This window comes from Salvelinus alpinus, chromosome 2 (assembly GCF_045679555.1).
Source record: "Salvelinus alpinus chromosome 2, SLU_Salpinus.1, whole genome shotgun sequence".
NCBI classification, from domain to species: Eukaryota; Metazoa; Chordata; class Actinopteri; order Salmoniformes; family Salmonidae; genus Salvelinus; species Salvelinus alpinus.
In genome coordinates, this window is record NC_092087.1 from 127,932,774 (window position 1) to 127,957,219 (window position 24,446).

General features: G+C 44.2%; 1 protein-coding gene across 2 annotated transcripts in view; it reads left to right on the plus strand.

Annotated features, from left to right (window-relative positions):
• The window catches only part of LOC139568716 (protein kinase C alpha type-like), a 220,610-nt gene that overhangs the window by 122,446 nt on the left and 73,718 nt on the right, over nucleotides 1-24,446 (plus strand). For both annotated transcript variants that reach the window (XM_071390747.1, XM_071390748.1), the window contains exons 4-5: nucleotides 7,457-7,568; nucleotides 10,665-10,793. In XM_071390747.1, coding sequence (XP_071246848.1) covers nucleotides 7,457-7,568; nucleotides 10,665-10,793 — 241 coding nt within the window. The remainder of the gene's footprint in view (nucleotides 1-7,456; nucleotides 7,569-10,664; nucleotides 10,794-24,446) is intronic.

The following is a 24,446-nucleotide window of genomic DNA, read 5'->3' on the forward strand; positions in this document are numbered from 1 at the left end:
TCAAATCATGCTGGAGCTAGCCAGCTAAGGAGTTCCATCACCATCCGGACCCGTTTCTTTTGTTGCTGCTGCAGATACGGAACCCCACCGGGCCTTCACGACTGACTGCCGCGACTGACTGCCGACGTTATCTGCCCGAGGGATTTATCCAACCGGCACCTCCGTCCCGACGTTACCTGAACGCTCATCTGAGGCCCGCTAATCGTTAGCTGTCTTATCGGCTGCTATCTGAACAAAACCCCACTACACGGAACCTACCGACGGAAACGCACGAGGTATCTACAAACAGACCTCCATCCTATGCTGCTACCGATAGCCATATACCTGGCCAGCTGTCTGGATCGCCACGACCCCAACCAACCTCTACTCACTGGACCCTTATTGATCACTCGATTAAGCATGCCTCTCCTTAATGTAAATATGCCTTGTCCATTGCTGTTCTGGTTAGTGTTTATTGGCTTATTTCACTGTAGAGATTCTAGCCCTGCTCTCTATACCATATCCAACCTCTCAGTTCCACCACCCACATATGCGATGACATCACCTGGTTTCAATGATGTTTCTAGAGACAAGATCTCTCTCATCATCACTCAATACCTAGGTTTACCTCCACTGTATTCACATCCTACCATACCTTTGTCTGTACATTATTCCTTTAAACTATTTTATCGCCCCCAGAAACTTCCTTTTACTCTCTACTCTAGTAGCTCTAGGCGACCAATTCTCATAGCTTTTAGCCGTACCCTTATCCTACTCCTCCTCTGTTCCTCTGGTGATGTAGAGGTGAATCCAGGCCCTGCAGTACCTGGCTCCACTCCTATTCCCCAGGCGCTCTCTTTTGATGACTTCTGTAACCGTAATAGCCTTGGCTTCATGCATGTTAACATTAGAAGCCTCCTCCCTAAGTTTGTTTTGTTCACTGCTTTAGCACACTCTGCCAACCCGGATGTCTTAGCCGTGTCTGAATCCTGGCTTAGAAAGACCACCAAAAATTCAGACATTTTCATCCCCAATTACAAGATTTTCAGACAAGATAGAACGGCCAAAGGGGGCGGTGTTGCAATCTACTGCAAAGACTGCCTGCAGAGTTCTGTTATACTATCCAGGTCTGTTCCCAAACAATTTGAACTTCTACTTTTAAAAATCCACCTCTCTAAAAACAAGTCTCTCACCGTTGCCGCCTGCTATAGACCACCCTCTGCCCCCAGCTGTGCTCTGGACACTATATGTGAACTGATTGCCCCCCATCTATCTTCAGAGCTCGTGCTGCTAGGCGACCTAAATTTGAACATGCTCAACACCCCAGCCACCCTACAATCTAAGCTTGATGCCCTCAATCTCACACAAATTATCAATGAACCTACCAGGTACCACCCCAATTCCGTAAACACGGGTACCCTCATAGATATCATCCTAACAAACTTGCCCTCCAAATACACCTCTGCTGTTTTCAACCAAGATCTCAGCGATCACTGCCTCATTGCCTGCATCCGTAATGGGTCAGCGGTCAAACGACCTCCACTCATCACTGTCAAACGCTCCCTGAAACACTTCAGCGAGCAGGCCTTTCTAATCGACCTGGCCGGGGTATCCTGGAAGGATATTGATCTCATCCCGTCAGTAGAGGATGCCTGGTCATTTTTTAAAAATGCCTTCCTCACCATCTTGAATAAGCATGCCCCATTCAAGAAATTTAGAACCAGGAACAGATATAGCCCTTGGTTCTCTCCTGACCTGACTGCCCTTAACCAACAGAAAAACATCCTATGGCGTTCTGCATTAGCATCGAACAGCCCCCGTGATATGCAACTTTTCAGGGAAGCCAGAAACCAATATACACAGGCAGTTAGAACAGCCAAGGCTAGCTTTTTCAAGCAGAAATTTGCTTCCTGCAACACAAATTCAAAAAAGTTCTGGGACACCGTAAAGTCCATGGAGAATAAGAACACCTCCTCCCAGCTTCCAACCGCTCTGAAGATAGGAAACACTGTCACCACCGACAAATCCACTATAATTGAGAATTTCAATAAGCATTTTTCTACGGCTGGCCATGCTTTCCACCTGGCTACCCCTACCCCGGACAACAGCACTGCCCTCCCCTCTGCTACTCGCCCAAGCATTCCCCATTTCTCTTTCTCCCAAATACAGTCAGCTGATGTTCTTAATGAGCTGCAAAATCTGGACCCTTACAAATCAGCCGGGCTAGATAATCTGGACCCTTTCTTTCTAAAACTATCTGCTGAAATTGTTGCCACCCCTATTACTAGCCTCTTCAACCTCTCTTTCGTGTCGTCTGAGATCCCCAAAGATTGGAAAGCAGCTGCGGTTATCCCCCTCTTCAAAGGGGGGGACACCCTTGACCCTAACTGCTACAGACCTATATCTATCCTACCCTGCCTTTCTAAGGTCTTCGAAAGCCAAGTCAACAAACAGATTACCGACCATTTCGAATCACACCACACCTTCTCCGCTATGCAATCTGGTTTCAGAGCTGGTCATGGGTGCACCTCAGCCACGCTCAAGGTCATAAACGATATCGTAACCGCCATCGATAGGAAACAATACTGTGCAGCCGTATTCATTGACCTGGCCAAGGCTTTTGACTCTGTCAATCACCACATCCTCATTGGCAGACTCGACAGCCTTGGCTTCTCTAATGATTGCCTCGCCTGGTTCACCAACTACTTCTCTGATCGAGTTCAGTGTGTCAAATCGGAGGGTCTGTTGTCCGGGCCTCTGGCAGTCTCTATGGGGGTGCCACAGGGTTCAATTCTTGGACCGACTCTCTTCTCTGTTTACATCAATGATGTCGCTCTTGCTGCTGGTGATTCTCTGATCCACCTCTACGCAGACGACACTATTCTGTATACTTCTGGCCCTTCTTTTGACACTGTGTTAACAACCCTCCAGGCGAGCTTCAATGCCATACAACTCTCCTTCCGTGGCCTCCAACTGCTCTTAAATACAAGTAAAACCAAATGCATGCTCTTCAACCGATCGCTGCCTGCTCCTGCCCGCCTGTCCAACATCACTACTTTGGACGGCTCTGACTTAGAATATGTGGACCACTACAAATACCTAGGTGTCTGGTTAGACTGTAAACTCTCCTTCCAGACCCACATCAAACATCTCCAATCCAAAGTCAAATCTAGAATTGGCTTCCTATTCCGCAACAAAGCATCCTTTACTCATGCTGCCAAACATACCCTTGTAAAACTGACCATCCTACCAATCCTCGACTTCGGTGATGTCATTTACAAAATAGCCTCCAAAACCCTACTCAATAAATTGGATGCAGTCTATCACAGTGCCATCCGTTTTGTCACCAAAGCCCCATATACTACCCACCACTGCGACCTGTACACTCTCGTTGGCTGGCCCTCGCTTCATACTCGTCGCCAAACCCACTGGTTCCAGGTCATCTACAAGACCCTGCTAGGTAAAGTCCCCCCTTATCTCAGCTCGCTGGTCACCATAGCAGCACCTACCTGTAGCACGCGCTCCAGCAGGTATATCTCTCTAGTCACCCCCAAAACCAATTCTTCCTTTGGACGCCTCTCCTTCCAGTTCTCTGCTGCCAATGACTGGAACGAACTACAAAAATCTCTGAAACTGGAAACACCTATCTCCCTCACTAGCTTTAAGCACCAGCTGTCAGAGCAGCTCATAGATTACTGCACCTGTACATAACCCATCTACAATTTAGCCCAAACAACTACCTCTTTACCTACTGTATTTATTTATTAATTTATTTTGCTCCTTTGCACCCCATTATTTCTGTCTCTACTTTGCACTTTCTTCCACTGCAAACCAACCATTCCAGTGTTTTTTTAGTTTTTATTTTACTTGCTGTGTTGTACTCACTTCGCCTCCATGGCCTTTTTATATTTTTATTTATTTATACATATATTTGTGGCTCATTGATTGTCCAGGGCGATTTTGAATAGCCTTGTAATAGGGCATTTTAATAATTAATTGGGTGACACATTACCTTTTAGCTATACAGAATATCTCACCACCATTTGTTTCCATCTCCTCCTCTCTCTCCTTTATTAATTTCTCGAGTGTGCAGAGGGGCTGAAATATGTTTCGTTGCGAAACTATGTTACTACCGATGTTCCCGGACCGATTTCACTTGGTTTCCTGAATTAAGCACTGGGTAGCTGCAGGAAGAAGGTTGGCGAGCCCATGGCATACAGAGTTTGGGCGCAATGTCACCTGTCAGGCAGCGATAGCATGCTCATCAAACAGTGGTTGGTGCGTAGAGTGAAATGTGTTGTTATATATATTTCTCAGCTGCTCATATTAAGCACATGCTCCGCTATAAATCCGAAGTAGCCTACCCATCATTATTGACAAATGGACCGGCGGGAAAGCGCTCAGCCTCCATTCGCTATTCGAGTGCATACAGATGCCATGTCTTTTTTTCCCCTGCTCCTGTTCCTGCCCATTTGATAATGGGCCATTCTAAATCAAAACTCATTTGACATATTAGTAAAGACCAGATTAAATTGAGAATAGTTTGATGGGTGAAAATACGATCACTTGATGAGAGTACAGCGTGTGCTGCCTGAGGCACGGAACAGAGTGCAAGCTTTTTTTGCGACTTTCTCAAATCATCAACAGCCTATAGTTGCACCATGGAGCCCATATACAGTGGCGGTTCTAGACCATTTCAACTGGGGGGGCAAGCTGGGGCCAGTTGAACTGTTAGAGGGGCCAGTTACATTAGACGTTATTGTTGTCCTACCGTTTTCTTCACTGCATTGCAGGCATTAGCAGGCAAAAGACCATGTTCATTATCATCATCGTTGCCACTGTATAATAATGGATGTAAAAAAAGAACTATAGCAAAAATTAGTTATGTTATTATTATTATTATGTTGTAATTATTTCATACTCCACATTTAGGGGGGCCACAAGGGGGTCCAAAATTGTTGTCACGGGGGCACTGCCCATATATGCTTTGATTTCTAAGACATTCTAAGGTTTGTATCATTCACAACTAAAGTTGCCAAATAACTCTAAATCTAGCACATAGGACCTTTTTCCAAATGATCAATGTTATGCTCATCACACTTCATATGTGCGCTCGTTCCGGAATGGGAAAAATATCCTTTCTATTTTATTCAGCTAAGTTGAATTATATTCTTCTGACTATTAAAATCATATAATATAAAATAATGCCATGGGACTTATTAGCAAATCTTGTCAGCTAAACGATCAAGCCTACAGCCTATGGCATGGTGCATAGCCAGGTAACATACAGTAGGTCAACTCATGTTCTGTTCTCCTGAAATACCTGTTCTTCATATCATAATGTTTCTTTAGACCTGAATAAAATAAATAATGGATTTATTGTGATGGTGTATATTCAATTGATTTATTTAACTATTTTAAATGTAGATGTTCCAAATGTGTGCATAAGTGGCTTGTACGCGTGGAGGCCTGGAGATACTAAATGTGTTTATGTTCATTAACGGTCAATTACCGTGGGCCCGGCATTGGTTTGCGTGACAGTAACCGGCTGACACAGTTTCATGACCGCCACTGCACTAACTGTAGGCATGAAGTAGATCTTCTACATGCAGAGCCCCATCTCAAATCTTCTTCTTTACTATGTCACTATCTCATGATCTCTAATGCCGTTATTATCAACGTGTCTCCTTTGAACATCGTAATTGACTTTACGATATCTTTTCAACTCTTTTATTTATTTCAGTTATTTCATTTTTACAATGGGCTGCCAATAGATTTCATTTCCAGCGAAGCTCGGCATACTCTGTTCCGACCCGGTCTGTGTAAGACTAAAACTGTGTTATCTCGAACTTCCTGTTCTCCGTGGATATAAAAGTGAGTCCTTTATGATAATTGCCGTGATTTGACTATCCAAACTCCAGTACGAACAAGGATCTGATGAGGTGTTGCGTCTCGTAAAGCTCTACCGATGCCCCGATTCTAAATAGGGGCTGTTAACCCCGCTATGTAAATATATGGTCACTTTTTGAGATTTATAATACAAAACCAGACACCATAGTGAAGCTGTTCACACTCTACATGTAGTACTACTGCTCCAGGGAGTCTACCATGCTCTACCATACTGAACTATGATAGGCTGCAATACTGTTTGTAGGGGTGATGGATAAAGGGACACATTTTCTCTCCTTCTTTTGATCTCCTACACTTGCTTAGACCTTTTATCTTTTTTCACCATGCTCCATAAGGGCAACACTCTCCTATTTGATCTTGGACAAATCTTAGAGGTATATTACATTGGCATACAGTGCTCTTTGGCCTCAGTAATGCCCTGGTCTGGGATCAGTTTCACAGCACGACTATCCAGGTGTTGCAGATGGCTGCTGGAGGGCTGCATACTGACCTCAGAGCTGCCCTTGATGATCCAGTGATGAGCAGGGCGAGATAATCATGTCAGAATATAATATGGTGTCAGAAGTCTACTGTTTTGATACACACATGGGTCATTGTAGAGGAAACAAGGAAAAGATGCCCAACGCTCTCGGTGTGTCTCAGTCAACCATGGCCTGCAAGTATAAAATATAGAAGGTCATTAAAATGACACTACTCATTTGAGCTCTGAGTTCTTCATATCCCATTATGACTCATGGTGTCATGTTATACCAATGACAGTAGTAACCAACCATTCACTAAGGATTGGGTATTTTCTCCTTTGGTATAGTAATGTAGTAGGATGAAGTTGCTTCTATACACTGCTCTAAGATCAGTGTTTGTTTTTCCCCCAATTGTTGAAGTTCCAGTTTGAAGAGTGCAAGCTGATCCTAGATCTGTGTCTAAGGCCAACTTCTACTCTGAGCACTCAGGGTACTGTGACATCCTTTTCTAATGATATACAGCACCAGTCAAAAGTTTGGACACACCGACTCATTCGAGGGTTTTTCTGTATTTTTACTATTTTCTACATTGTAGAATAATAGTGAAGACATCAACACTATGAAATAACACATATGGGCTCATGTAGTAACCCAAAAAGTGTTAAACAAATCAAAATATATTTTATATTGAGATTATCCAAAGTAGCCACCCTTTGCCTTGATTACAGCTTTGCAAACTCTTGTCAAGCCAGTGCTGAAGAACATGCTTTGTATAGACCGTACAAGTGTTTGAAGTTTTTCATTCAAACTAAATGACTAGCGCTGACTCATCTCATGTTATCTCATGTATCGACTCCAATTATTACTCTCATACCTTTTTTCAGATCCTGCCATGTCTGGTTCAGTTGTATAGCTTTTCCATCATTACTGTATCTGTGGAAAAAGGAACTTGAACTGTACAGACTGGAGTTAATAAAATAAAATAATTCCAACTCTACATTCATGTTTTGGGTACCTTTCTTTCTGTTGCAGTACCTCTGATCATACTGCGTATTGTACATGATTATACTTAACTAACCCCTCACCATGTCTCTTTGTCTTTGCAGGACCCCAGAACCAAGCACAAGTTTAAGATCCACACCTATGGCAGCCCCACCTTCTGCGACCACTGTGGCTCTCTCCTGTATGGTCTCATCCACCAGGGGATGAAGTGTGACAGTGAGTAATGTACCTCTCTGACCGCTTAGCCTGGGGATCACTATACACAACCTTAACATCAAGCTGACACGCGGTGCACCTGGCTATGGCCAATCTAACCAATAACGGAAGGCTGATGTTACACGCGTCGCTGTTGATACACCCACTGATGTCGTCTGGTTTGCTTGGTTAGCTAGCTAGCAAGCTACACTGAACAAAAATGTAGAGTGTTGGTCCCATATTTCATGAGCTGAAATAAATGAGCTGAAATCTTCTCACAAACAGTTAGTGCTAGCTCGCTAACTGCTCTTCCCATTAACAGACAGACAGATAGGAATGCCGATTGGGGCCCGTCTAAAGTGGACAGAATGCTAAATGCACTGGCAGCCAAACAGGATGTGGAGCGCTCTCCTTATACTGAAATGTGTTATAGTGGGCTATGATGGAGCCAGGAAAGCTGTGATGAAGCTGGACCTCGCTGGGGAAAGTAGTATCTTGATTTGAAGAGGTTTATGTTGGCTAGGTGTTAGTAACACCTGGGGAGTCATTTCATAACAGCTAATGTTATCATTCTTTGGCAGTGTTATGATTGTCATTATGCAAAAATGCTCCAAAACAAACCTTTTAACATTAGCAAATTATGACATTTCTATCACACATTTACTTACGTAACTCATGTAAATTATTGAGGTACAGATGTAAATTATTGAGGTACAGATGCAGCTATCTGGTCTAAAAGTTACCTGCCTCATTCCTATGATAGGAATGTAATGCATTTTCCCAGGCAGACAAAGACAGCTTCGCCAGCGTGTTTGAATTGCCCTGCTTATTGGTTCCCTGTAAAGCACCAGCTTGGCTGTTTGGCAGCACAATGCCTAACATACGACTGGATTCCCTTAGCATTCCCTAGGCTAGCATGATATCCATCACATTACACCACAGCTCTTTTGTTGCTTCACCTTTTCTAAATGAGCCTGTCAGTCAGACACAGAACATCAGTTCTATCATTGCCAATCGCCACTTTGAGGAGCCTTCAAGTCACTCTGACAGCTTCCACACAACTTTATAATAATAATAATATATTATATACTTACTGCTGATGGGGTGTCAAAGTAATGCGAGCAGTGCAAACTTTACTGAACAAAAATGTAAACTCAACATGTAAAGTGTTGGTCCCATGTTTCATGAGCTGAAATAAAAAGATCCCAGAAATGTTCCAAATGCACAAAAAGCTTATTTCTCTAAAATGTTGGGCTCAAATTTCATCCCAGTTAGTGAGCATTTCTCCTTTGCCAAGATATTCCATCCACCTGACAGGTGTGGCATATCAAGAAGCTGATTAAACAGCATGATCATTACACAGGTGCACCTTGTACTGGGAACAATAAAAGGCAGCTCTGAAATGTGCAGTTTTGTCACACAACACAATGCCACAGATGTCTCAAGTTTTGAGGATGTGTGCAATTGGCATGTTGATTGCAGGAATGTTCCGCCAGAGCTGTTACCAGAGAATTGAATGTTAAGTTCTTTACCATAAGCCGCCTCCAACCTCGTTTTAGAGAATTTGGCAGTACTTCCAACCGGCCTCAGCTGCAGACCATGTGTATGGCGTTGGGTGGTCGAGCAGTTTGCTGATGTCAACGTTGTGAACAAAGTACCCCATGGTGGCGGTGGGGTTATGGTATGGGCAGGCACCGAACACAATTGTATTTTACCGATGGTAATTTGAATGCACAGGGATACCGTGACAAGATCCTGAGGCCATTGTGAGGCATATTCTTTTTTAAGTATCTGTGACCAACATATGCATATCGGTATTCCCAGTCATGTGAAATCCATAGATTAATGTCTAATGAATGTATTAGAATTGACTAACTTTCTTATATGAACTGTAACTCAGTAAAAAAATGTGTTGCATTTATATTTTTGTTCCTTATGAATACATGGCTCTGAGTCTGGCTAGCACTGGCAGGAGTATGGGGTAACGTTAGTTACAGTGTGGTGAGGGTTAATTCAATTCTTTCTTCATCTTGCTAGCTGGCTAGTTATCTAGCTGGTTGTAGCAAAAGGACTTTCTACAACATCGGTAGCTAGCTAGCAACATTAGCGAAGCTAGCTGCAGAGTCACATTGGCTACCAAGCAACATGAGATCATTTCTAAATTCTGGAGGCAGTGGAAACACGATTTGAGCTCGCCCACCAAGGCCCAACACGGGTTGATTTCAAAGTTCCAATGGAAACAAGGCTTTAGATGTGCTCAAAGTACATTCAAACACAACTTTATTGACATCGCTCATACTGCACAATAAAGTTAAATGACAATTCTGTCATATTGCCCGAATGATGATTTCCATTATTTAAAACTGCATTTCCAGTTCCTGTCCATTCCTTCCAGCAGTTTCCCCTCTGAAACCCACACACGATTCACATGATTCCAGAGATCTTTAAATATACATTATCAAAGCTGCTGCGGGCCTTTATTAGTTCAATTCCCTCAGTCTTATGATTTTCATATGTGACAAAGCACAAATGACTTTAATTCAATGGTAAATAGTACATCATATCTCTTCACCAGAGCTGGCGTGTAATACTAATTATGACTCGGGGCTATATATAAATAGGGATTAGGTTATGGTTGCAAAATGAGATTGGCACACGCTGGCTGTTCTAATCCTACTGCAAATTAGATTATCATCATGTGTTTTTAATTGCGTGTTGCCATATTGTAGACCAGAGGCTATGTTTGTAGATGCTGATTTTCTATTTATTCATTTCACCTTTATTTCACCAGGTAGGCCAGTTGAGAGGTCTCATTTACAACTGCGACCTGGCCAAGATAAAGCAAAGCAGTGCGACAAAAACAACACGGGGTGTTTGAGATACAGTATCCATGTTTTCACATGTGAACAGCACAGTTTTTCAGGATGAAATCAGATATCAATGACTCCCTAGCAACACCTGGCCTTTTGACTTCATAAATAAAGCACATCAGTTTTTGCTTAAACCAACCTTTTTAGTTTGTTTACCTTTCTTCGGCCTCTCCGTCTCTCCTGGGTACCTCTTTTAATGCTGTCTCTCTTTTTCTGTCTGTCTTTCTGTGTGTCTGCATCCCTTCAGCCTGCGACATGAACGTGCACAATCAGTGTGTGATGAACGTGCCCAGCATGTGTGGGACGGACCACACCGAGAGGAGGGGACGCCTCTACCTGAAGTGTGAGGTCACAGAGGACAAGCTGCAGGTCACAGGTAGGCCTCCGGATCGGACCATCTCTCAGACAAATCTATTTCTCACTGTTTGTCCCAAATGGCACCTTATTCCTTGTATAGGGCACTACTTTTGACCAAAGCCCACAGGGATCTGATCAAAATCAGTGCACTATGAAGGGAGTAGGGTGCCATTTCAAATGCATCCGTTTCCTCCTTTCCCAGTGGGGTTATGATGCGTAATGGCTGACAGAGCTTCCTCTTACCTTTTCACAATCAGTCCCAACCATCAGTCCCCAACCACTTTAGCTGTCAGTTGCCTGTTACAGCCCCATATTGATTGATAAGAAAGAAACCACTTCTGGCCACAAATCCATTCACAGCATGGATCGCTCCCACCGGGCAGTCAGCACCACTGATTCCTGGCAATCTGTGTGTGTGTGTGTGTTCGTTCTTGTGGGTGTGTGCGCCCATGTGCATGTGTGCTCCCTCTAACCTGAGCCTACATCGATTTCTATCTACACAATTGTCAATCGCATCAATAGGCCCAGGCTTTGAAAACCATTCCATTTGTAAAAACACCCGTTCACTGTTCAATAGATGAAGTGAACTGGTTGTCATACCAAATATCCCCGCTGTCTGTTTTTGAGTGACAGCAGCCAGGAGACAGCATGTGGTGAGGCAACCATCACTTAATAAAAGCCTCCAGTCTGCAGCCTACAGAGACACGGGTCAATTCCCTTTGGTATACAGATCAATACTGTGTGTGCTTTCCAAATAGCACCCTATTCCCTATATAGTACACTACTTTTGGGCACTGCCTATGTACAGTCACGACAAACCCTGTCCATTTTTTTTACTTTATGAACATACCTGGGGCAGGGACGTCGCTAGGCCTAAAGCCCCCCTAAAATATTCATTAGCCCCCACTAAATAAATCAATATATCGGTCAATATATTTTCTCTGTGATTTCTTTTTTTTTTTCGCGAACCGTTCCATCACATCTTAAACCTCTTACTAGGACCTGGGGGAGGCTGCTGCATGCACTAGTGACTGTTACACTTCGAACACACCGACTGTGTCCTTGTGTTTTGGTACACCAGAAGTACATTCATTTCCAATGGAACGCTGCGTTTGCCTTGCAGCATTGCGTTGCAGAGGCAGTTGCAGTGTGTTTTGTGTGGCGCACACGTTGGTTTTATCGAACGTATGCATCAAATTGTAGACTTGTAGACTTGACAGAAAGTAGCGAAATGTGAATGTTGAATGTTGAGTTTTGCACACATATCCAGTAGAAAAATGTGGGATAACATAATAAAAACAGTTTGACTGTAGAATTTCTTAACATTTTTTTATTCATTTATTTGCCAAGTATATTATTTATTCGATGACATCCACAAATTAATTGTGACAGCCTATAATATAATGTCCCTCAAATGCAGTTTGAGTGAAATGCAATAATAAATAGTCAAGATAGCAGAGTAGGCTCTTTCAACAATGAAACCAACGTTGAGGAAGGTGGTCTTGATCGTGCTGTTGGGCCGGGACCAGCCCCGCCGAAAGCGCAGGTCTGTGTGGGTCCAGAGATGGTTAAAGTCCTGAAAGCGCAGGTCTGTGTGGGTCCAGAGATGGTTAAAGTCCTGAAAGCACAGGTCTGTGTGGGTCCAGAGATGGTTAAAGTCCCGAAAGCGCAGGTCTGTGTGGGTCCAGAGATGGTTAAAGTCCTGAAAGCACAGGTCTGTGTGGGTCCAGAGATGGTTCAAGTCCTGAAAGCACAGGTCTGTGTGGGTCCAGAGATGGTTAAAGTCCCGAAAGCGCAGGTCTGTGTGGGTCCAGAGATGGTTCAAGTCCTGAAAGCACAGGTCTGTGTGGGTCCAGAGATGGTTCAAGTCCTGAAAGCACAGGTCTGTGTGGGTCCAGAGATGGTTAAAGTCCTGAAAACACAGGTCTGTGTGGGTCCAGAGATAGTTCAAGTCCTGAAAGCACAGGTCTGTGTGGGTCCAGAGATGGTTCAAGTCCTGAAAGCACAGGTCTGTGTGGGTCCAGAGATGGTTCAAGTCCTGAAAGCACAGGTCTGTGTGGGTCCAGAGATGGTTCAAGTCCTGAAAGCACAGGTCTGTGTGGGTCCAGAGATGGTTGAAGTCCTGAAAGCACAGGTCTGTGTGGGTCCAGAGATGGTGAAAGTCCTGAAAGCACAGGTCTGTGTGGTCTCACCTGGCGCCCACATCACACTAAGTGGCTGCAGAGTGCTTTATGCTGGAAAACATGAACAGACACTCGAGGACAAACAATATAGCGTAGTTATAGAAATAATTAAGTGTCTTACTATTCTCCATGGTTGGCCCTCTTGCCTATTCTTTGAAGGTGGAAGGAACCACAGTTATACACCTGAGCCTGCTTACTGCACAACACAATCCATCAATCAGATTGATGTGTAGGTGTGGGTTATAGGGTGTCTAATTGTTCCAAAAAAAATCAATATCGGTGATTTAAAATAGCCTGTTTTGTTTTTGTACAGACATCACACCCTTACCTAAACAGCACCCTCACCTGAGAAGTAGAAACCAAAGATGGAGAAACTGGGAATTGAATAACTGCAGTTGATATAGCTAAGTAAATGAAAGAATACTTCCCCTCCTGGTCCTCGTGTCTATCCTCATGAAGTTATTTAGGACACAGGTAGCCTTCACACACCTGAATTCCTCCAGGAGGCAGTCCCAGATAGCCCTGGTCACCCAACCTTGCAGTGCCCTACTACGTTAACTGTAGGCAATTGTTTTGAAGGAATCTCCAGTTACAAGGTATCTGTAGGAATATAGAAGACAAAGTAATTATTAGACTTCTACATCACCAGGTCATTGTGGATTACTAAAGTATAATATCCATGATAACAAATCATGATAACATTGGATTGATAGATGCATGGACACACATACAGTGGGGCAAAAACGTATTTAGTCAGCCACCAATTGTGCCTGACTAAAGTTCTCCCACTTAAAAAGTTCACCCACTTTGTTATTGACCAAATACTTATTTTCCACCAAATAAATTCATAAAAAATCCTGCAATGTGATTTTCTGGATTTTTTTTTCTCATTTTGTCTGTCATAGTAGAAGTGTACCTATGATGAAAATTACAGGCCTCTCTCATCTTTTTAAGTGGGAGAACTTGCACAATTGGTGGCTGACTAAATACTTTTTTGCCCCACTGTATGTGCATGTATAGCATGTGACAATAACAGGATCATGAATACATAAATACCACTTGAAGCTTGATAAGTTGTTCATTTGAATCAGCTATTCAGTGCTAATGAAAAAGCAAAAATGTGCACCCCTTTGAGTCCCCAGGACCAGGACTGAGAACCACTGCTCTTCATTGGGACCTCTTCATATGTAGACAGGCTTTCATAGCTCTCTTTATCGGAGGACAGAAAACCTCACAAGAAACAGACTTCATTATAGTCAAATTACACCGCACTGAATATTATGCTACTATTATCTCCGTCCTCACTTCTAGGGACAGGAACTACACAAAAGTACCTGCCCTATCCAGAATAGCCCACTTTGACAGTTGGGGCTGCTGTCCTTTCACCCTCCTCCATGGCTGTTAGCTAGCTACCTACAAATGCATTTGGAGTTTATATTTTACAGTGATAAATATATCAAGATAGCTAGCTAATATGAAGTTAAGTAGCTGGTGATATTTAATTCACTTAGCTATCTATATAGTATGTGAAGTTGGCTAGATAGTTAGCTAGCTCATTTAGCAGCACATTTGAGTTAGCCTGCACTGTAGCTAGTTAGCTAATAATACATTTATTTTTTACATTTACGAAATGTATTTACTTACTTGAATAGGTTCTCCCAGCCATGTGGATGATTGGAAACAGGGCAGCAAAGTTTGTCACCAGAGTGTTTTAGAGCATATTACTATTGAACTATGTACCCATTTAATAGCCAGACCTTCATACAAACTTGCTCTGCTGAATAATTGACGCACAATCGAGCACGCCCACAAGCGAGTCACAATTGGCGGCACACGGCAGTTTACCATTATCTAGTGTACATGCACCGTTAGGCCTACTTGTAACTTTATATACTTCGGTGGCTTGAGACTGCTAGCTAACGGTAAACGGACAGGAGGGACTATGCCAGACCCCCCTAAGAGGCATAGCCCCCCTATCCATGAATCTCTAGTGAAGTCCCTGCCCAGGGGTATATCTGTGTGGGCTTAGTCAGAAACAGGGGTCACTCTTTTACATGTATTTAGTGAGTCACGACTCGTTTCGCATGTCTTTCTGTGTGTGTGTGTGTGTGTGTTTTTTTGCGTGTGTGTGTGTGTTTAACTGTTGGTTCTGTATCGGATGATTTCAGTCAGGCATAGAATGGACCACCTTTGGTGCTGTCCAATAAGGCAATATGCTTAGTGCTACTGCATAAAGTGGTACCGCATCTTACTTCAAGGCCAAACTATTGATACTACTGAATAACATTGTGCTGTATTTTTTGTGTTTCTTCGACATGTGATGTTGTAGGAAACAGTTCCCTCTTTTTATGCTAATTCTAGCTAATGCAGCAGTAGTTACATAATAATCACATACATGTATTTAGTAGTGGAGTCCAACAGTGTCATTTCAGTGTTGGTACACATTCAGATTCAGTACAATGACTACAATTTAATTTCCTGCTTGTGTAATTACATACAATACATGTGGAATTCCCTCCCCAAATAATAATATGGATGCCCCCACATCACACACAGAGCTGTAGGAAATTGATAACAGGTACACAGTCAGTCCATTAACTGGTTAAGCTTGGGTCCCTAAATCAAATCACATTCCCTCAACACACACTTATCACATTATCGCCCACGAGATGGAAGCAACCCCGGAAATATTCAATCAAGTAGGGATGTGGTCTTTGGCTTAGTTCACTCCAAAGGGTAAAACACACACGGTTAACAGTAAGTTTGCTTTTCCGTTGAACTGATAATGCCAAGTCATGTACTTGTCAAATAGCACTTTATATTATTGAGGGTTCACTCTAGAACCATATTATAACCCTATTATGTTTCCCCAAATGTTTTGTCACATATGAAAATTGCTGTTCAACTTAGTGCAGATCAAGTCGTTTCCCTCCGATATGTGAGGTCACTTTTCATGGCCCAATCATACGCCCGGCTGGCTGCCAAGCGCTCAGACCAGACGTGTGTGTGTGTATAATTCGAGGGTGGCTTCCCTCCGTCGGCGTAATTGCTAGTGTGAAATGATGTGTGACTCAAATGTAGGGGAGGAGGAAGGAATCAGGAAAAGGAAGGGAAGTGGACCTAACTTTCATAATCCAGTAGAGTTACAGAGAGAAAATAGCACTAGGAAGTGGAGATAGGAGGACCCATGTACTGTAAAGCCCTGTTCTAATGTTGAAAGGCATTGTTATTTCCTCCACCCCTTCATGCAGTCATGAATCTAATCTATTTTGGATAGGTGAGAGTAAGGGTTCCACTATATAGCATAACACCAACACGGTCAAATCAGTGATAGCAAAGGGACCAAAGGAGGAAGGATGCGTTCTCAAAGTATTGTCACCGGGCCTACAAAACGTTAAGGAGATACCACTGGGCAGTGCAGCCCAAGAACAATCTAGTACTCTGTGTGGGCACCCATCATATGACACTGTCGGAAGAAGAAGAGAGCAAAGAGTGCCAAGCCATGTTGCTAACAAATACAGACCCACGTCTATTCCAATTTGACTACTTGTGTCTCAATGTATCCCCTATCCCTTGGCTGGCGGTAGCCTTCCCAAGCAGCCTTCAACTAAGTGTCACTTCCTTAATCTAAGTGTCACTTTCACTCAGTCAGTTCTGCTTCAAAGGGGCTTTTGGCTGGCTTCTCCTTGGAACATTCTGCTTCTCCTTAACTCTATTGAGCTTCAGTACAGAGCAGCGGCCTGCTGATATTCCTACTGGCAGACAGTCCCCCTTCCACTGGGCTCGGCTGTGCTGTGGCTATGAGGCGCACACACACTCAAACAAACACACACGCAAATATTCCCGTAGCTAAATCGCTAACTGCTCTTCTCACAAACAGTTAGTGCTAGCTCGCTAACTGCTCTTCCCATTAACAGACAGACAGATAGGAATGCCGATTGGGGCCCGTCTAAAGTGGACAGAATGCTAAATGCACTGGCAGCCAAACAGGATGTGGAGCGCTCTCCTTATACTGAAATGTGTTATAGTGGGCTATGATGGAGCCAGGAAAGCTGTGATGAAGCTGGACCTCGCTGGGGAAAGTAGTATCTTGATTTGAAGAGGTTTATGTTGGCTAGGTGTTAGTAACACCTGGGGAGTCATTTCATAACAGCTAATGTTATCATTCTTTGGCAGTGTTATGATTGTTCTAAAAATGCTCCAAAACAAATAATTTACATGAGTTATGTGTGATAGCAAATTATTACATTTCTAACGTTAAAAGGTAACGTTCGCAAATTATGACATTTCTATCACGCATTTACTTACATAACTCATGTAAATTATTGAGGTACAGATGTAAATTATTGAGGTACAGATGCAGCTATCTGGTCTAAAAGTTACCTGCCTCATTCATATGATAGGAATGTAATGCATTTTCCCAGGCAGACAAAGACAGCTTCGCCAGCGTGTTTGAATTGCCCTGCTTATTGGTTCCCTGTAAAGCACCGGCTCGGCTGTTTGGCAGCACAATGCCTAACATACAACTGGATTCCCTTAGCATTCCCTAGGCTAGCATGATATCCATCACATTACACCACAGCTTTTGTTGCTTCACCTTTTCTAAATGAGCCTGTCAGTCAGACACAGAACATCAGTTCTATCATTGCCAATCGCTAGTTTGAGTAGCGTTCAAGTCACTCTGACAGCTTCCACACAACTTTATAATAATAATATATTATATACTTACTGCTGATGGGATGTCAAAGTAATGCGAGCAGTGCAAACTTTACTGAACAAAATATAAACTCAACATGTAAAGTGTTGGTCCCATGTTTCATGAGCTGAAATAAAAGATCCCAGAAATGTTCCACACACACAAAAATCTTCTTTCGATCAAATTCTGTGCACAAATTTGTTTACATCCCTGTTAGTGAGCATTTCTCCCTTGCCAAAATATTCCATCCACCTGACAGGTGTGGCATATCAAGAAGCTGATTAAACGGCAGGATCATTACACAGGTGCACCTTGTACTGGGGACAATAAAAGGCCATTCTAAAATGTGCAGTTTTGTCACAACACAATGCCACAGATGTCTCCAGCGTGCAATTGGTAGGATGACTGCAGTGCCAGAGAATTAAATGTACATTTTTCTACCATAAGCTGCCTCCGATGTCATAGAGAATTTGGCAGTACATCCAACTGCAGCCTCACAACTGCAGACCACGTGTAACCACGCCGACTCAGGACCTCCACATCCAGCTTCTTCTTCACCTGCCGGATCGTCTGAGACCAGCCACCCAGACAGCTGATGAAACTGTGGTTTTGCACAACTGAAGAATTTCTACACAAACTGTCTCAGGGAAGCTCATCTGCATGCTTGCCATCCTCACCAGGGTCTTGACCTGACTGCAGTTTGGCGTCGTAACCGACTTCAGTCGGAAAATGCTCACCTTCAATGGCCACTGGCGTGCTGATGAAGTCTGCTCTTCACGGGTGAATCCCGGTTTCAACTGTACCGGCCAGATGGCGTCGTGTGGCAGCGGTTTTCTGATGTTGTAACGAGTGCGCAAAGAGAGGGAAGCAAGTTCAGGGTGTGAGTGTTTTAATAAATAAAAGGAACAATGAACACGTAACAGAAACAACAAACCGACAAGAAAACCAAGTCAATAACATCTGAGGAAAGAACCAAGGGGAGTGACAGATATAGGGAAAATAATCAACAAGGTTATGGAGTCCAGGTGAGTGTCATGAGGCGCAGGTGCGCGAGACGATGGTGACAGGTGTGCAGGATAATCAGCAGCCTGATGACCTAGAGGCCGGAGAGGGAGTATACGTGACAGTACCCCTTCCCCGACGCGCAGCTCCAGCAGCAGGACCTTGTCAAAGGGGACGAACCCGGGGATCAGGAGCTGACTGGTCACCCTTGCTGATGTGCGAGAACATGTCGAGTCAGCTGGGCCGCGGAAACCTGACAGATTGGTTGAGGCAGGTGAGCCAGGCGATCCGGCTGTGGCAGGTGAGCCAGGCGATCCGGCTGTGGCAGGTGAGCCAGGCGAGGCGATCCGGCTGTGGCAGGTGAGCCAGGCGAGGCGATCCGGCTGTGGCAGGTGAGCCAGGCGAGGCGATCCGGCTGTGGCAGGTGAGCCAGGCGAGGCGATCCGGCTGTGGCAGGTGAGCCAGGCGAGGCGATCCGGCTGTGGCAGGTGAGCCAGGCGAGGCGATCCGGCTGTGGCAGTTCCCGGACCCGACGTCATTACTCTGACACAAAAAAATGAAATAAAAAACACTTCCTGATGCTTCCCTTAGGTGAGGTGTTATGCTGTAACGAGTGCGATGAGAGTCGGGAAGCAGGTTCAGGGAGTGAGTGTTTTAATAAATGAAAGAAACAATGAACACGAAGCACAAACAACGCACCGACATGAAAACAGAGCCAATAACACCTGAGGAAAGAACAAAGGGGAATGACAGATATAGGGAAGATAATCAAGGAGGTGATGGAGTCCAGGTGAGTGTCATGAGGCGCAGGTGCGAGAGACGATGGTGATTGTGAATAAAGTGCCTCATGGTGGGGTTATGGTATGGGCAGGCATAAGCGGCGGACAACGAACACAATTGCATTTTATCGATGGCAATTTGAATGCACAGAGATACCGTGATGAGATCCTGAGGCCAATTGTCGTGCCATTCATCCGCTGCCATCTCATGTTTCAGCATGATAATGTCGCAAGGATCTGTACAAAATTCCTGGAAGCTGTAAATGTCCCAGTTCTTCCATGGCCTGCATACTCACCAGACATGTCACCCATTCAGCATGTTTGGGATGCTCTGGATTGACATATGACAGCATGTTCCAGTTCTCGCCAATATCAGCAACTTTGCACAGCCATTGAAGAGTGGGACAACATTCCACAGGCCACAATCAACACCTTGATCAACTCTATGTGAAGGAGATGTGTCGCGCTGCATGAGGCAAATGGTGGTCACACCAGATACTGACTGGTTTTCTGATCCACGCTCCTACCTTTTATTTAGGTTTCTGTGACCAACAGATGCATATCTGTATTCCCAGTCATGTGAAATACATAGATTAGGGCCTAATTGGTTGATTTTCTTCTATGAACTGAACTCAGTAAAATCGTTGAAATTGTTGCATGTTGCGTTTATATTTTTTGTTCAGTGTATGACCATTCTGATGAAATGGATTTGAGTTTTGTGGCTATTTACGGAGAGAAATGTGTGATAGTATGCTGGGACTATATGACTTATGTGGTCTGCTTGGAGTGACATGTTTGTGGGATGAGAGAGCATGCTATTCGGAAAGGCAACATAATGACAAGTAATGCGTGTGCGCGTCTGTCTGTCTGCGTGTCGTCTGTCTCTATCTGTGTGTATATCATACACTTAGAACAGACTAAACGAGCCTAGACTCAGCCCTGCCTTCCCACATCTTGGAGCTGTACAATTTGGTTTCATTTGGTTGATCACACCCTGAATTGCCATGCTGTGAAGCTGGCTTCTATGAAGAAATCCTGTACCTTGTCTTAGAAGCCCAAACGCAGCAGTAATAAGATCCGATAAGGAGAACGTTTACGCTTGGCTTGTCACCTCAACGAGATTCCTAGCGCTGAGATTCATATTCACGGGCGAATTCTGACTTCTCACTTAGTCTCCCGTTGACATCAATGCATGACTAAGTGAAACTCCAATTCGAGTGGAAATTAGCATATTCTCCCCTTAGATAGGGTGGTCCTCTCGTCCTCCTCCTCCTTGTCAGATCTCACCAGCTCTAAGTGCTCCGTGTATTGAGCTGAGGAACTTAGTGGTTTACCTTTTTTAAACCGACAAAAGAAAACAAACCCAGAGCCATAACCCAGGCAACTACAGAACATGCACTCTACCCTGCCTCTTCAAGATAACCATATCTTTATACACACACACACACACACACACACACACACACTCTCACTCTCACTCTCACTCTCACTCATCCTGTGACACACACACTGTGACACACACACTCCACCCTGCCTCTTCGAGGTTCTATAATCATACTTTTATTCTCAAACACACACATACAGTACATACACACGCACGCATGTGCACACACACTCCAGTATTGGTAAGGGCCAGGAGGACAGCTGGCCTATGACACCTCTCCTTCCTGCCTCAGGGAGGCCCCCAATAGCGTCAGTGACGTCACTCGTCACCAGAATGTCTCAATAGAGGACAGGTAGTGACTGCGACTCCGGCACAGGAAGAAGGGTGGCTCCACTTGACTTCTCCATGATGCCTGAAGAAAGAGAGACCGAGAGACTGAGAGAGACCGAAACAACAGAGAATGAGACCGAAACAGAGAATGATAGAAAGAGAGGGAGCAAATAGAGAAGGATGAGTGAGGGAGATGAAGAGAGCGAGAGAGTAAGGTATCGAACGGGGGAGTTGGAGAGAACAGAGCGGGTGAAATGCTTACAGGAAAGGCAAAGTACTGAACACAGAGTGGGGTGTGGTGTTTTTGCCAAACGGGTGAAATCGCTATGACAGGATGGTGCCGTAGGGAGCTAACTGGACAGAACCAGCTCTGTTTTGTTCTGGTTGAGGACAAACCTCGGGGTATATGCCTTCCTCCTTCAGTTCTTCCCTCAAACACAGAGTCCATTCTCTCTCTCTCTCTGTGTTGTTCAGTTGTTTTGTCTCGAGCCTCAGCCTTTATTCATTGAGTCCGGTGTTATGTAAGACAGGGTGACAGTCTTTCTGTTGCTGTTTTGTAACTCTGGGCATGGTAGGTTTGAGGAGAGGGGAAGGAGGTTTGGTTGGCTCAGAGTGATGCACACAGAGACTGACAAATACTCATAAACACGCACTCAGACAAACAAACCCATAAAAACATGAATACAGACAGACCAGACAGATGTCTGTGTGCATATTTGGTTTTGTGCTCTGTACTGGTACCCCGTGTATATAGCCAAGTATCGTTACTCATTGTGTATTTATTTATTTATTCCTTGTCTATTATTTTTCCAATTTATTATTTTAAATTGTTTTCATTTTTTTTCAACTATTTCTCTTTTTTCTCTCTCTGCTAGCCTACACCTGTGGTTTACCAAGCATGTGACAAATAACATTTGGTTTGATTTGATTGGTGTGTAACTGTGGCCTGTTAGTCATCTGTGTGTGTGTGTGTGTGTGTGTGTGTGTGTGTGTGTGTGTGTGTGTGTGTGTGTGTGTGTGTGTGTGTGTGTGTGTGTGTGTGTGTGTGTGTGTGTGTGTGTGTGTGTGTGTGTGTGTGTGTGTGAGGATGAAAGGTGTAATTGCTCTGACTCACGGCTCGGCTCTGCAAAACCTCATCTAGAACAATCCCCTCATCCCCAGGCTCTTTCGGTCTCTGCTTCCCTCTTTTTGCTTAAACATGTTTCAATCTCCTGCTTTTTTTGTCTTTCCCACTCTCTCCATCCCTCTCCATCTTGCTTTTTGTCTCTTTTTTGCACTCCTTTCCATCCATCTCTCTCTTTTGGATGTCGTTATGCCTCATCCCACTGTTCTTTCTCGCTTTCAGTCCCTCAAATTATAATGGAACTGGGCCATTATACATTCTCCTCTTGTTCTAATTGTCTTTTCGTGACCTCATTATTTGTATTTACAATGGCAGCTTTCCTGTGTTTTGTCTCTCTGGTCTTTGGATCTCTGATTCATACCATGATATAGAAGCCACGAGTACACTGTCAGACTCTAGACAGCGTGATTGACATGGCGTCAGAATATGTTACATGGCAGACATCGTTCGGTAGTTTCTCTGAGGTAATACTAGACAAGTGGCAGGGAGATTGACATGTGTTGCCAGTTAGGGAGTATTAGCTCTACCTCTGTCTAGTGAATAGCACATTTTGTCAGATGTTATAGAACTGCACAAAGGTGAATGTTGGGTCTACCACCCGTGGCTCTCAATGCCATATCCAAGGCTTTGCTTCCACCTGGAGACAGAAAACCATCATCTGCATTCAATAGCCGTCTGTCTTTTCTGTCACGAAAGCTGAAGAAATTCCGTCCAGCTTGGCCCGACGGCCTTTTCTGAGCTGTCAATCACATTACAATCAATCAGATTTGCTCTGTATTATACAGCACTTGCTCTCAGGATCCATAATGCTGTCTTTTCTAGTTCACAAAGAGAAACTGAAACAGGGTCTGCTTCCCAAATGGCACCTTATTCCCTACATAGTGCACTACTTTTGACCAGGGCCTCTGGTCAAAAGTAGTGCACTATGTAGGGAATAGGGTGCCATTTTGGGATGCAACCATTGCCTGCATTCCATTACCCCTCCCACTCCCACATAGTCTGCTATGTACTTAGTGCCAGTATAAACTGGCACAGTATTTCCCTCCATGAGGCCAGCAGTTTTTTCCTTATGCTAATGTTTTCCATCTCCACTAAATACTCCACTGTTGTTGGTAATGACCCTAGCAGGGCACCGTAGCGGGCAGGGTCTGTGAGTCATCAGCTGTAATAACCAGGCGTAGGAATAAAATAGAATCCTGATTGCCTTACTGTGATGATTAAATCATGGGGTTTGTCCGTAGAAAACACTACAGGCAAATGAGGAATTCTCTAGATGATGGTGGTGACGATGTTGACGGCGGTGATGGCTGTGACCGTTGTGGTTACTGACACAAATTAGGTCACTGAACCTCATATTGCACCTTTATTACCCATCTGACCTACTATATCGCACCTCCAAAGACAGGGGGCAGTGTGTAACGCAAACAGTCCCATCCTATACCAGAAGAGTTCCTATACTGACCACAGCACCACGGCCGTCCACCCCGACACCACTGCTCCCACTGACTCCACTGTCATAAAACAGACCTGCTATCCAATATATAGAATGTGTACAGTAGACACAGTGGGCGTGTATTAAAAAGTCAACAGAAACCCAGAAGAGGGCAAGCAGCCAACTGCCACAGACGAGTTATTGTGGCTAAGCCCACACCCTAGTCCCACAGTCAGCCTTCACTCCTAGAATCACAACCTTCACTCTCTGTGGCTCTCTGTACGATGCCATGGGGACCATGCCTAAGGGACTTTCATGGGAAGGGGTATGGAGGGGACTGCAATGAGAAGGGACTTGCGGGAAAGGACAAGTCGGGGAACTCGTGGGAGGAGTAGGTATGGCGAGGGCTTCCTAGATTCATAGATAGGCCTCCTCCTCCATCGGTAAACTAACATGTAAGACTTGAGGGTGGGAAGTTCAGCCTCAAAAGAGAGAATGCTTTGTGTAGTGAGACCCTCTATGTGGATTTAAAAGCCCTTCAGAGTTGAACTGCAAGGTTGGGTCAACTCTCTGGGTAACCAGAAACTTCATGGGGGCGGTTTCCCGGACACAGACAAAGCCTAGTCCTGGACTGAAAGGCAGGCTCAGTGGACAATCTCTATTGAAGGTGCTTTTTAGTCGAAGACACCAGACAATATATATATATAATATAAACATATATAATATATATGCATACACGCAGA